This window comes from Silene latifolia, chromosome 11 (genome assembly GCF_048544455.1).
Source record: "Silene latifolia isolate original U9 population chromosome 11, ASM4854445v1, whole genome shotgun sequence".
NCBI classification, from domain to species: domain Eukaryota; kingdom Viridiplantae; phylum Streptophyta; class Magnoliopsida; order Caryophyllales; family Caryophyllaceae; genus Silene; species Silene latifolia.
In genome coordinates this window covers 207,174,826-207,188,183 of record NC_133536.1, presented here as the reverse complement: position 1 = coordinate 207,188,183, position 13,358 = coordinate 207,174,826, and the positions used below count along the sequence as shown (strand labels likewise).

The window sequence follows — 13,358 nt, the reverse complement described above, 5'->3', positions numbered from 1 at the left end:
TTAATCTCATTGAGTATTGTCTTCTGAATTAATAAAGATAAGATATGAAATATTAAATTAGAATGTCAACTAAAAATCTTAAATATTATACTCTAACTAAAATACAAATCTAAAAATTAAGCCATATTCTATCTTTTGGAAATAGATTTATTTATTTTTATAGTTTCCAAAACTAACATATTATCTTATTTATATATAATACTAAACAAATAAGAAATAGTTCATTCAGTTGATTATATTTAGAAAGCAGCAGCAAGTTCAAAACGAGGCAAAAACGAAGAGCAAAGGCAAGCTAAGGCAATGGAATTGACCAAGAAAAACCCTCAATTCATACGTTTACCATGTTTGGTGAGTTTGGTTATGTGAATCTCTCTTCTTGTGAATCTCATTGTATTAAGATCCGTCTTAACTTGATTTTATTGTACTTGTCGATTTTCAGGAGTCGAGAGCAGACGACAAGGCTAAAGATGAAGCACTTGTTCCTTGTAAGAGAAGGAAAAAAGAAAAAAACATTTTAAATCTTCCAAGAGAGATCATATTATTCAACATCTTTGTCCGCATTCCTGCTAAATCCCTGCATGATACCGTGAGATATGTGTGCAAGCAGTGGTTCGAAATAGTTAGGGACTCTGATTTCGTTAGACTTCGTCAAATATCTCCTGCCGGTTTCCTTATTCCATCCGCTGATCACTATTTTCCTCACTATTACATTGACGACACAGACACAGCTAGATTGAAGGTAACAAAAGTTATAATACCGTACCCTGCCAAAATGTTGTGTTGTCACAATAACTTAGTATTGCTTTCAGATTCGACTAACGAAGAAATATTTCATGTCGTGAATCTCGTGACTAAAGTAATAATCAGTCTACCTCCCTTGGTGGGTTTGCGCAAATATCCTGAAAATGTAGGTTTCGCAATTGATTCCTCTGGTTATTATAAAGTGGCGTATGTTTCTGGTAAAGCTGAATCCTTTGAACAAGAAGTACATATGAGTGTATTTACTATAGGCGTTGATAAAACTTGGAGATTTATCGATCTTCAAGGTATACCCATTAGCGCGGCAGCTAAGAGTTCAATGTTACTTAGCCGTTTAGACTGTTTTGGAGGATTTAAATACTGGCTTAGGATGAGGAATAAGTGTTACCTTGGTTTAGCCTTGGATGTTAATACGGAAACTATTTATGAGTTTTCTAAGCCAAATGACTTGGTTGATCCTTATTGTGTTATTGGTATTGGAACGGGAGTGGGCTTGATAGACCGTCCTAATATATTGACGTGGAGGATCTGGAAATTGAACGACGTAAAATCAGGTCAGTGGACTGAACTGGCATATATCGACATGAGAAAATTGTATAACCAATTTGGTTTTCGTCTGGAAATAACTCCAGTTAGGTTATTGAGAGGAGATTTGTGGTTATACCGTGAGGAGTCTATCGTGGTTCGTTATAATATGTCCAATAAAAGTTTCGAGGCCTTCCTGATCAAGATATCGCGGTTGCATCCGTCTTCAAGTAAACACATGGTTTTCACCCAAGAATTGCTAGCCTCTCCTGATGTAATCCGTATACATTAGTCCTGTAGGTTGTATTCTCTTCATTTTTGTCAGATGAATTTATTTATTCTTTCATGGTATTATTGACTACTTTAATTATTGGAATTTAGAAATTCGTGTTTGAAGGCTATTGTGAATTAAGACGACATTATTCACAACCAATTTAAATTTAAATAAGGTTACAAATAGCATTTAATGAAACAAGTTTTTTTAGAGGTTAACTTTAAAATTGGACCGAGGCTCACCTCTACCTACTAGAGGTGCAGGGGCGGAGCCAGCTTTTCAAAACCGGGGTAGCGGAAAAAAGTAACCGACGAGTTCTCATATTTTGAAACATAAAATCTCATTTAAGACAGCACTATCCGTCTTAAACTTAAGACGATCAAATAACATACCATTTACATAGATAAGATAAGAATAAAATGCTTGGATATTAGCAAAACACTTGTCTCGTCTGTGCAAATGTAGATTATTTAACCCATTTTAATTTTAAGACGAATATATCCGTCTTATAAGAGACTTGTTAATTTTGAAAATGGTTTACAAATTACAATCTCATCGTTGACCACATTACAAATAAATCCATTCAGTAAAAGTAACCAAATAATTATTCAACAAATCATTTCCCATACGAATGCGAATTTTATTTTTTATATGAGTCATCACTGAAAATTAGGGCTGAGCAAAACCGTATGCCCGATACGGTTTTCAAAACCGTATCGGGTATACGGTTTTTAAAACTCCATTTTTTGTGTTCCGGATACGATACGGTTTAACCGGGTATACGGTTTTCGGGTACCCGGTTAAACCGTATATACGAAATCCGAATACCCGGATACGGTTTTTTTGCTTTTCAATTAAATCCGATAAAAATAATCGAGTATTGATGTGTGAAGTCAGTACCCTTCTTCTTTGTATGCTGCCAAAATGCCCATTGGACACTTCCAAGTTTCAAATACACAACAGATTAAAACCCAAACACACAGATTGAAATCATGAACAACCAAAATCAAACGATTATCAAACGAACGAAATAAAGAAATATAATCGAAATAAAAACGAAAATCAAAAGAAAAAGCAAAAAATAATTGAAAAAAAAAACAAATAGGTTTTCAGACAAAATTTAATTTCGACAACAAGAACTCGAACAGATGTAGCAAATCTGAATTGGGGACTGGAACAAACATTAAATCAATGGTTTTGAAGTAGGGGGAAATGGATTGTTTGAAAGAAGGATGATTTGGGGTTGTTTTTTAGGGTTAGAGAATATGTGAAGATGGGAAATTGTAAAGTTGTTAGAATGTTAGGCGGTGAGTAATCTGTGGTGTGATATTTTTTAGTTTTTTTTTTTTTTTTTTTTAACAAAACTCAAAACCGTGTCAAAACCGTATACCCGGTTTTCATTTTCACTGACCCGGATACGAAACGGTTGTTAGGAAACCGTATCGTGTATACGGAAATCCGTATCGTATATACGGAAAATCGTATAATAAGAACCGTATATCGTATCGTATCCGTATTAAAAAACCGTATCGTATATTTTTGCTCAGCCCTACTGAAAATGCTCTTTCCATACTTATCGTCGTCAAAGGTAGAATCAAGACGAGTTCGTCCTCAGAGGTAGAATCAAGATGAGTTTAAGCTGTCAATAATGGAATAAGAGTAACGAGGAAGAAAATAAATTGAAGTTTTACTCTAAAAAGATGAATTTGTGATTGAGAAGTTAGAAACATTTGATTAATACTTAATTTTATTGGGAAGCACACAAAATAAACACAAATATTCAACTCAAAGCCTATTTAATTGGTTAAGAGGGGTAGCACAATGATTTTATCCGTTTGATTTTTGTGGACTTGGGGTAACATGGGCAACCCCATGTTACTAGCTACATCCGCCCCTGTAGAGGTGTAACGAGACAATTTGAACTCGAGCTGAGATGAGCTTAGAATCAGCTTAGAAACCTGAGCTTGAGCTCAGAATCAGCTCGGAACTCTCCGAGCTAAGAAATTAAAGCTCATAATTAACTCGGATTAGACTCGAGCTCAATTAAATCACTAGTTTATTTACCTTTTTAAATTTTAAATTGGATTCAAAATTAATACTCGTATATTTTAAGATAATGTATATATAAACTGCTTATCAAACATAATATAATTATAATTATAAATGCTAAAATAAAGTTTTATTAAGAGAAAAACAATTGTAATATACCCCAAAAAAAAAACTTAAACCAATTTCCAATCTTACCTCTCTTAGCTCGGAATCGGTTCGAATCTGGTCAACCTCGGCTCGAAATTAGTTTTGAGCAGAGCTTTGACCGAGCTAATTCGATTGAGAGCCCTACTAGGCTACTACCTACAATGGAATTCTCCTATTTATTACCCGTTACGTCATTCTCATCTATTCTATTCTTTAAGGTGTTAGATCGCACATGGGCCTGGGCCTGGGCCTGGGTCGTGCCCTAGATTACACTTCTTTCTTTCCCTGATATTGGGAGACCGAACATGTGATTCTTCACATAAGGCAATCGTTCACCCTTTTTTTTTGATCGAGGAGTATTGATCATCGTCATTGTTGATTGATTTAGAAACCAGCAAAAATTCAGATACACAACGGCAATGAAATTATCATGTCATCAATATCCGACTTGCTCGAAACTTGGTCGCCACGCCTCCCTTCGTCAATCTTCTTTATCTCAGGTATTATTATAGAATTTATTATGCATCGAGTATTCAGTTACTTGCTCGCCATGCCTCTCAGGTATTATTACGGAGTTTATGACGTCTAGAGGTTAATTAAGACGGTGTTAAGCAAGACCTATCGTTAATTTTAACATAATCAAGAAAGTATTCATTGAATCTTTGTACTTGTTACGAACTAATTACAAGGTTACGGCTCGGCTGCACGGACAGTGGCAGAATTGAGATTATAGTTAAATTTGCTTTACTTTTCGATGTTTACATGAATTGAAAGTATACTTATGGAGTAGTTATTACTATTAGTACATTTGATTTTATAAATGTCTAGCTACAAAATTGTAATGATGTTTCTGAGATTTGTTATGTGAAATTTCTCTGTTCTTGCGAATCTCATTGTATTTATCTAGACCTTTGGAAAATTCTGAGCATATAGCGAAAAGTGAAGACGGAATTGTGTGAATACTCTCTGCAATAGGCTGTGTATGTAGATATATTATTTGAAATGTACTGATGAAATCGTTTGACTCGGTTTTATTGTACTTGTCAATTTTTCAGGTATCGACAGCAGACGACAAAGCTAAAGATATGTTGCTTGTTCTTTATAAGAGAACGAAAGAAGAAAAACACACTGTATACCTTCCAAGAGAGATCATATTCAACATCCTTATACACGTTCCTGCTGATATCCTGCATGATGTCGTGAGATACGTGTGCAGGCAATGGTTCGAAATAGTTAGAGACCCTGATTTCGTTAGAGTGCATCGTCAAATATCTCCTTCTGGTTTCCTCATTCAAGCCTTTGAAGACCATATGCCCCGTAGGCATGGATTTCAGGTCTATTATATTGAGGCAGCTGACACCGATAGATTGAAGGTAACAAAAGTTAAAACACAGGCCCCTGCCAAAATATTGTGTTGTAATAATGCCTTAGTCTTGCTTTCAGATTCGACAGACAAAGAAATATTACATGTCGTTAATCTCGTGACTGAAGTAAAATTCAGTCTGCCTCCCTTGGTGGGTTTGCGCAATTCTCCCGAAAGTGTAGGTTTAGCAGTTGATTCCTCTGGTCATTATAAAGTAGTGCATGTTTCTGGTAAAGTTACATTCTCTCGACAGGTACATATGAGGGTATTTACTATAGGCGTTGATACAGCTTGGAGATTTATCGATCTTCAAGGTATACCCGTTAATTGGACACTGAAGAGTTTAATATTAGACAGTCCGCACTGTTTAGGAGGATTTGTATATTGGCTTACAGATTCGAACTGGAAGAGTGACCTTGGTTTAGCCTTGGATGTTGATACGGAAACTATTTATCAGATTTCTAAGCCAAGTGGCTTAGCTCAAGGAGATTATCCGGTTTATGTTCTCGGTATGGGAAGTGGAATAGGCTTAATATATACTTCTGATATGCAATTCACGTGGAAGTTATGGAAATTGACAGACGTAAAATCTGATCAGTGGACCGAACTGGCTTGTATCAAGGTGGGAGAACTGTATAGCCAATTTGGTTACATGCTCGGTTGTTGTCCAAATTTGGAAATAACTCCAGTTAGGTTATTTAGAGGAGATTTGTGGCTTTATCGAGTTAGTGACGAGTTGATTGTGATTCGCTATAATGTGGCCAAAGAAAGCTACAAGGCCTTCAAGTTCAAGAAATCGCAGTTGCAGTCATCGACTCCTCCATCTCCAAGCAAACACTTGGTTTTCACCAATGAATTGCTACTAGATCCCTCATTTTTGTCCGACAAATATTTTTTTGAGTTTTAGAAATTTGTGTCCAAGCAAGCACTTGTTATTTACTAGTTTGATTATTGGATTTTAGAAATGTTTTTTTTTTTTCCTTTTTTGATAAGGTAGAGAAACTAGGATGATTAGAAATCACCCCATACCATCCTTGCGGATGGAAACGTTAAACGAAATTAAAAGAATTTTCATTTACCACAAAATAACCATAAGATAAAAGGGTACAAATAAAGACTCTCCTTGCGAGTTAAGACGATATTCACAACCAAATCAAAATTAGGTTACAATTAGCACTTCATGAAGAGTTTTATCAGTCATAAAAAAGAGAAGTATACTGTAGTTGAATTGGATTTTACAGTTTTCAATTCAATTTCAGTAGGTTTGCGAACCCATTTCACTAGACCTTAAATTAAACTGTAGGTCTTATGAAAGACCGTCTTCCACTGATTTAGTGGGAGATATAATAGGAAAAAAAAAGAAATTCAGTGGTCCCATCATGTGAGAGGTATTTTAATAACGCTATTGAGAGTCCGTCTCTCTGAAATTTTGTGTTAAATTACAATGGTCCGGAATATAGGAGGTTATTTGAGGGAGATTTGTGATTTTATTGTCTTGTCGACAAAAATATATTGTGAAACAAATTAGATCGAGCGCAACCCTCTTGTATCACCAATTCTTATTTCAGACCAAGGTATCCGTCTTATTAATAAGACGGATACCATATTCTCTCACAAAATACCCATTTAGGGTGAGTGGAGAAGCACATGGGGGGTCCCACCTTTGTCCCCTCTACCCATTTTCTCTCACACAACGACCCGTCTTAAAATCCGACCCGTTTTAAGCAAGACTTACTCCTCTTGTATATGTGTAGCCTGAGTAGGGCTGTTAATGAGACGAGACAGCTCGCGAGCAATTCGAGCTTAGCTTGAGCTCGGGCTCGGCTCAAGAGCTTAACGAGTCACGCCGAGCTAACGTTGGCTCGGCTCGAAAAGCTCATGAGCAGCTCGAACTTGTGTAATTAGATAAGATATTACTCATATTTTATAAAAAAAATACTTTGTCATGGTTATATATTTGTATCACATATTCACACATAAAATATGTCTCATTGATTCCAATATTTGTATATAAAACTTCCGAGCTTTATTATTGAAAATATCGAGAGAGAAAAAACAAAAATTCAACAATTATGTATAGGCTCGAGTTGAGCTCGAGTTTGGCTCGAGCTCGCGTTAAAACTCGCAAGCTTGATAACGAGCACAAATTTTTCAAGCTCGGGTAAGCTCGAGATCGGCTTGAGCTCGAGTTTTACTTTACGAGCACAAGCCGAGCAAGGCCAAGCTCGAGCTCGGCTCGTTAACACCTATAGGCCTAAGCCTAGGCCGGGCGGAAAGAGCGAGCTAACTGGGTTGGACCGGCGAACGAACGGGCTGTAATTTTCTAATTCATTGGGGCGGGAGTCGGGACAATAAAAATAAAAAGTTCTGTACACCTGTACGGTAATGAAAATAACATAAAGGTATATTTTATCGTGTGCCGCTCAACTTTTTTTATTTTCTAAGATGTATCATTTTTTTCTTACAAAAAAACTTTGACCGTCAATAACTGTTGTCTACAAGTTCAGAATACGATAAACTTTTTTTTCAAATTGACCATATTTAAGAGGTCTTCAGTTTGATGAAGAATTCACCGACGTCTCAACTCGTAGTCGGGAATTATGGTCGGTCAATGTGTATTCGTTAAAAAAGGTTTGACCAACCTTAATTACCGGCTACGAGTTCAAAAGGCGGTGATTTTTTTTTTCAAATTCAAGGCCTTGACGAGATAATTGATTTTAAAAAAAATTACCGTTTTTCGAACTCGTAACAGAGTATTATTGTCGATCAAAGTTTTTTTTTGTGAAAAACGAGGGGTACACTTTAGAAAACGAAAAAGTTTAATGGTACTCGAGAGAATATCCCTAACATAAATTTACTCCAGGTTTTTAGACACAAATTGATACTGTAACTATGGTTTTTAGACCACGATCCGATCCTGCGATTCCAGTAAATTAAGATTTAAAATGTTATGACCGATCTCGATCTTAGGTATGATCCAACTTATTTAAAAAGACTTAATAGTAGAATTATTTCACCATCCTACCATCCTACAAATCAAAGATTTAGTTTTGGCATTTTACAAATTTTTTGTTATTAATAATATGTCATTTTAGCATTTATTTATATTTTTAATAAATTATAGTATATATTTACATTTTTCTCAAAATTTATTTATTTTTAATTTGATTTAAAATTGAAAAAAAGTAACGAAAGTAATGGTTTAAACGACTTTGAGTTGAGCTCAAATTGGGCTCGAGCCTAATCCGAACTATTCCCGAGCTTTAATTTTTTTTAAACTCTGAAAATTCAGAGCTTACCTCAAATTTCCGAGCCGATTTCAGGTTCACCCAAGCTCAATCGGCTCGTTTACACAACACGGCCCCACACACTAATTTTTATTTATCGTCATCGACCTCTTCCTTGACCCCTCTCCCTCTCGTTGTCCCTCTTCAATCCCAATCAATAAATCTGCAAATCCAAATCATAATCTTGCAGATCAAACGCAAAAATACACAAAAAACCCAGAAAACCCAGAAAACAGTGAAATTAAACATGGGGTTTTTAGTTACATCCTTAATTTTCTTAGTAATTGGTGTAATTGCTTCCCTTTGCACCAGAATTTGCTACAATCGTGGCCCTTCTGCTAATCTGTAATCATCTTTCTCTCTTTTATTTATAAATTTTGTACCTTTTAATTTGATAGATTAGTTAGCGGGTAGTTTTTGATTCAAAGGTGGGATCTTTGATCATTTAGTTAGTCTTGTGTAAGGCGGTTTTACGCAAAGATAGTATTAGTCGATTAAAGTAGTTATTAAAAGAACCCGTTTTAGAATAAACTTGTGTAAGAGCGCCTTACACAAATATTTGTGTTGATCATGAATTTGATGTTTTTTGTGGTGTATGTTGTTTTGATGGTTGATATTTTGTTGGGTTGAATTTTCTTTTTGAGTTAATGTATCAGTTTTCTATGGACCATTGCCTTGAAATGAACTCAATCAATACTATGATTTTTGTTGTTGACTGAGCTCAATGAATATTCATTTGTCAAATGATTTATTGCTTTTAGGGTTTTGTCCAGTTATCTTAGTAATTGAAGCATTAGTAGCTTTCGCCTTTCGGTATGCCGAGTTTCTAGCTCCTTTTGGTAGGAAATTGGAATGTATGTATGTTTTGATCAAAGTGAAATTGTGGATTGTAATGAGATTTGTCCAAGATGTTGTCATAGTTTGTGGAGTTATGTGTTCTAACTTCTAAGGGTATAGATTTAGCTTTTCGATATTTTGGTGGGAATTTGGTATCTTCTTGTTATCTTGGTGAAATTGTCGAATGTACGGAGATTTGTCCAACAAGATTTGTCCAACAAGATTTGGTATCTTCAAGGGTGCAAATGAATCACTACTTAAAAGTGCCTTTATCTAATAATCCGTATCATTCTTCTAGCTTTTGGATTTCTATCACTCAAGTTTAGTTCTTAACCGAGAGAGGAAGTCAAATATTCGGATATAGCAAGCTCTATAATTTTGCCATACAAAAGCTAACATCTAAGTCAACATTGCTTAGTATTGCTGCTGCATTCTTAGTTACTTAGTCCGTACCAAACAGCAAAGACAAGAGTTCAGTACCAATATCAGTACGAATGTTCAGCTACAATGAAACAACATTATGAATCGTGATTGTGGAATTACTCATTTTATTTTGAGTAGCTTGTGTTCGTAGACTGTGATGGCTGCTGAAGTCTTTCTAATCACATTGGCACAGTGGTCCTCGAATGTTTATTTTTATTCGCTAGCTATATGTTGTCACTTGCTAGCTGGTCAACTCTTATTTTGAAGTGAATTAATGTTTTTTATTTTTATTTTTATTTTTCAGGTTTCATCTGACATTGGTTATTACTGCAACCGTATGCTGCTGGATGATGTAAGTTTACTCTCTTCGTGTTGATATTATGTGACATGAATGTGCATAGGGTTAATTCAGTGCTGAGACTGCTGACAGAAGTGTTAGTGTAGTTGGTCAGGACTTAGGATAGTTATTCTGATTCCCAAGTGTAGTATTCCAGTAGCTCGGTTTTGTTTTCTAGCACCTCTAAAGTGGGAAAAGAAGTTGCGCTGAAGGCTACGTAAACATTTAGTACATTCTTGTCCTTCTACATCTTTTGTTATGACTGTGGAACCACCCCATTACCTTTAGGACCCCCAACACTAGCATTTAGTAGCACTCACCTTTTTTGTTGAAAGATTCGCACTCAAGCAATGTCATTGACTCTTCTTTCTTCAAGCCTGTGTTACACTTCTTTTTGTCGAATAATTAAGAGCTTTGTTTACTGTTTTAAGAGCTGGGTTTTTCTTTTATATTGGACTATTCGTGACAATGGATAGTACACAAGCTGAAAGAATGATGTTGGCCGGCTTTTGCATGTAGCGCAATATTGCTGTGGAGCTGATTACGTGTGTAGTGTTGTTTTTTAGGAATGGTGCTTGAGGGGCGATATAGGGTGAATATAGAGCAGTGAGAGAAATTGCATGGTAGTATAGCCCCTTTTGATGACTGTTAGTCAACCAAAAATGTTAGGCAGTATATGTTCAAGAAATATCATGAGATGCGCTAGATATTATTCACAGGTCATTCGTGGAAAAGCTTCCTTGTTCATCTAATATAAGCCCTTGTATGTCCTGCTCCCATAGAACACGGTTCACGTGACATTAACATGGGCAAAAGGAATTTGACGTTCTTGTTTTAGAAGCTAATTTGTTGGTGAAGCAATGTTGTGAGGTTATGCCATCTACTCAAGATTTTGGGCTTCCACTAAGATAATGGTATTAAATTTGGGCATGGACACCATTATATCTAGGCAGGGACAGTGCATCATAACCGCGTTATAATGGTCTTGAAGATTACTGCGGCCACATTGTGAGGTGTCATCGTGTGCATTTAAAGTGTAAAGATCAATACCAATATCAAGTTTCAAACCGAGATTTAATACCATGACCAAGTGTCCGATCCTCTGAAGTAGGAAAAAACTCTAAATAGAATTTTCTAGAAATAGTAAGTAAATTATTTACTCCTTTTTACGTGTACTTGTAAATGCACCCATATATATCCATTATAGTAAACTTTATTAGCTATACTGCAAATAAACTCTAGAGGATCATAACCATGGTTGAGATAGAGTGATTCAGGAGGGAAGATTGAGGTGGAGAGACAGGGGGGGTGACTGATATGAGCTAGAAACTGATGTTTTAATATTGTGGAAGGACTAGCATAATCATAATACCTTTCGTCTTAGCTTCTCATGGTCAGCAATTGTTTACTCGTGTTACTACACACTAAATACTCCATTTCGAAAATTGGAAGTTTTACTTTGTTGATAATCAGATAATGTGATACTTGTATTTACACTAGCGTAATTGCAACAAAATGCTTGTTGTTTGTTATAGTCGTCAAGCTGTTTTCCTTGAACAATTGACATGCTCTTGCCTTCAGCACTACTCAAGTTCTTAACACGATTAGTTAATCCTTTAGAAAGTTTTCGTTTCAAATTTAGTTAAAGACTCCCTATCTTTTGCGGTGGATCATGGACTGGAACAAAATGACTCACTAAACTTGCTTTACTTCATTTACTTGTGAGGTAGTAATCGATCAGTGAAATTCTGAACACAATTTCCAGTTTCCATTATGGGTCAATACGGAAAGAGCCTCTCGAAGAATGTTGTTAAGGTTGTGTACGTCCAAATCCTGCTTAGTGCTTACCCTCCTGTTTGTGGGAGCGAGTTGGCAATTAATGTCCATGATTAACCCTTAAGTAACTCTGGTTGGTGGGCATGGACGATTGTAAATGTGCTTGATATTTAAAAACGTAATTTATTTTCGCAGTACGTATTTTACTCATTATAGTACTTTTTACCCAACTCTTTCCATTATCATACCCCTGAGTAAAAAAGCACTAAACTTAGTTCTCTCAATCCATAATTTTACAACCCCGCAAATTGATAACTTTTGTCAGTAATAGAAGACAATTTGACTATGAAATATTGTGTTTGATCCGTTAAATTCCAAATAATTTACCAACTAATGTTTCATTTACGTTTTTGTCGATTTTCTTTTTGTATTAGAATTAGGATTTAGGGTTTAAAAGTTCAATATTGGTAGTTGGGGGTGGTGGCATGGGTGGAAGACGTCACGGCTGAATGACGGCGAATGGGTGTCCAACCGTTGTCGTATTGGTGGTGTACGGCGGAAATCGTGCTTCGTGAGGCAAGAGTGCTGTGGTGTGATGAGATGGTTGGTATGGCGATGGGTAGACAGGTATAACAGGGTTGCCGGCGTTTTCTGGTGGGGAGCGGGTAGGCGGCTTAAGGTGGGGTGGCTGGGTGGCCAAGGAGACATGGTGGTAGGGGTGGTTGGAGGTTTGTGTTGGGTGTACTGCGTGATTCAAGTTTTTTTTTTTTTTTTTTTTATAGTTTTTTCTGTGTAGTACCGTGGAGAGGGTGGGAAAATGACGGGGGTAAAATGGTCAATAATGTACTGCAATGAGTAAAATGTGTACTGCGAAAATAAACACCCTTTAAAAACCGTCGACCCATCCCTTTCGACAAGGAAATTGCTTGCTTGAATGTCTTATAATCCATGTCTCCGAATATACTTCTGGACTACTGGTTGGACGTGTTGGTATTTTGGTCATGCTTGGACTTTGGCATGATGCAACTTTTCCTCCACACTCACCCCGGTTTTTAGTCGTCAATCATGGCTAATTGGAATCTCGACCTGTGCAGGTGGGCCATTGTATATCTAGCACAGTTGAAGCCTCTCATAAATCCAATATTGAGTGAAGCGGATTGATCTGCATTTGCTTCGGCATTAACAAGAATGCTTTTCTAGATCCGGATGTTGCCATTTTGCAGGTTACCCATATTGAGAGGCAATGCTTCTCAAGTGGATTTGTATGTAATTCTATTGTTGCAAACAGCATTTACATTCGTTTCCCATTGTGTTTTTGCACGATAATATTTTGTCATGTTGGTTAAGCTTCGTTGTGAATGAGTTGAATAAATCACCGAGTTGAATACACAAACAGAACTTGGATATTTTTTTCCATTATGTATCATTATCATGGATAAAGACCCCTTTCTTCCCGTAATGTGTAGTTTTCAGTAGATGTAGTGGCCGGAGTCAAGGAAGGAGTTTTTATACGGTCCTCGTGAACCATTGCTATAACATCTCGAAATAATGCTTAATTGCCTTACTCAGGTGAGAGCCTTG

At 36.4% G+C, this 13,358-nt stretch overlaps 2 protein-coding genes across 2 annotated transcripts; both read left to right on the top strand.

Moving 5' to 3' along the window:
- The first annotated feature begins 3,969 nt into the window (after nucleotides 1–3,969).
- LOC141615399 (uncharacterized) lies at nucleotides 3,970–6,076 on the top strand. Its single transcript, XM_074433772.1, has 2 exons — nucleotides 3,970–4,254; nucleotides 4,810–6,076. The coding sequence occupies exons 1-2, from the start codon at nucleotides 4,174–4,176 to the stop codon at nucleotides 6,022–6,024; spliced, it is 1,296 nt and encodes a 431-aa protein (XP_074289873.1). The 5' UTR covers nucleotides 3,970–4,173; the 3' UTR covers nucleotides 6,025–6,076.
- Nucleotides 6,077–8,473: 2,397 nt separating this feature from the next.
- On the top strand, nucleotides 8,474–13,191 carry LOC141612474 (V-type proton ATPase subunit e2-like). Its single transcript, XM_074431266.1, has 3 exons — nucleotides 8,474–8,749; nucleotides 9,969–10,016; nucleotides 12,872–13,191. Exons 1-3 carry the CDS (start codon nucleotides 8,652–8,654, stop codon nucleotides 12,936–12,938), a joined length of 213 nt encoding a protein of 70 aa, XP_074287367.1. The 5' UTR covers nucleotides 8,474–8,651; the 3' UTR covers nucleotides 12,939–13,191.
- The last annotated feature ends 167 nt before the right edge of the window (nucleotides 13,192–13,358 follow it).

Bases quoted from the DNA above. Each gene is read 5' to 3' on its own strand.
- LOC141615399 (XM_074433772.1), top strand. From the start codon at position 4,174: ATGAAATTATCATGTCATCAATATCCGACTTGCTCGAAACTTGGTCGC. The intron at 4,255-4,809 runs GTATTATTATAG...TCAATTTTTCAG, and splicing joins GTCAATCTTCTTTATCTCAG to GTATCGACAGCAGACGACAA.
- LOC141612474 (XM_074431266.1), top strand. From the start codon at position 8,652: ATGGGGTTTTTAGTTACATCCTTAATTTTCTTAGTAATTGGTGTAATT. The intron at 8,750-9,968 runs GTAATCATCTTT...TTTATTTTTCAG, and splicing joins CGTGGCCCTTCTGCTAATCT to GTTTCATCTGACATTGGTTA. The intron at 10,017-12,871 runs GTAAGTTTACTC...CGACCTGTGCAG, and splicing joins ACCGTATGCTGCTGGATGAT to GTGGGCCATTGTATATCTAG.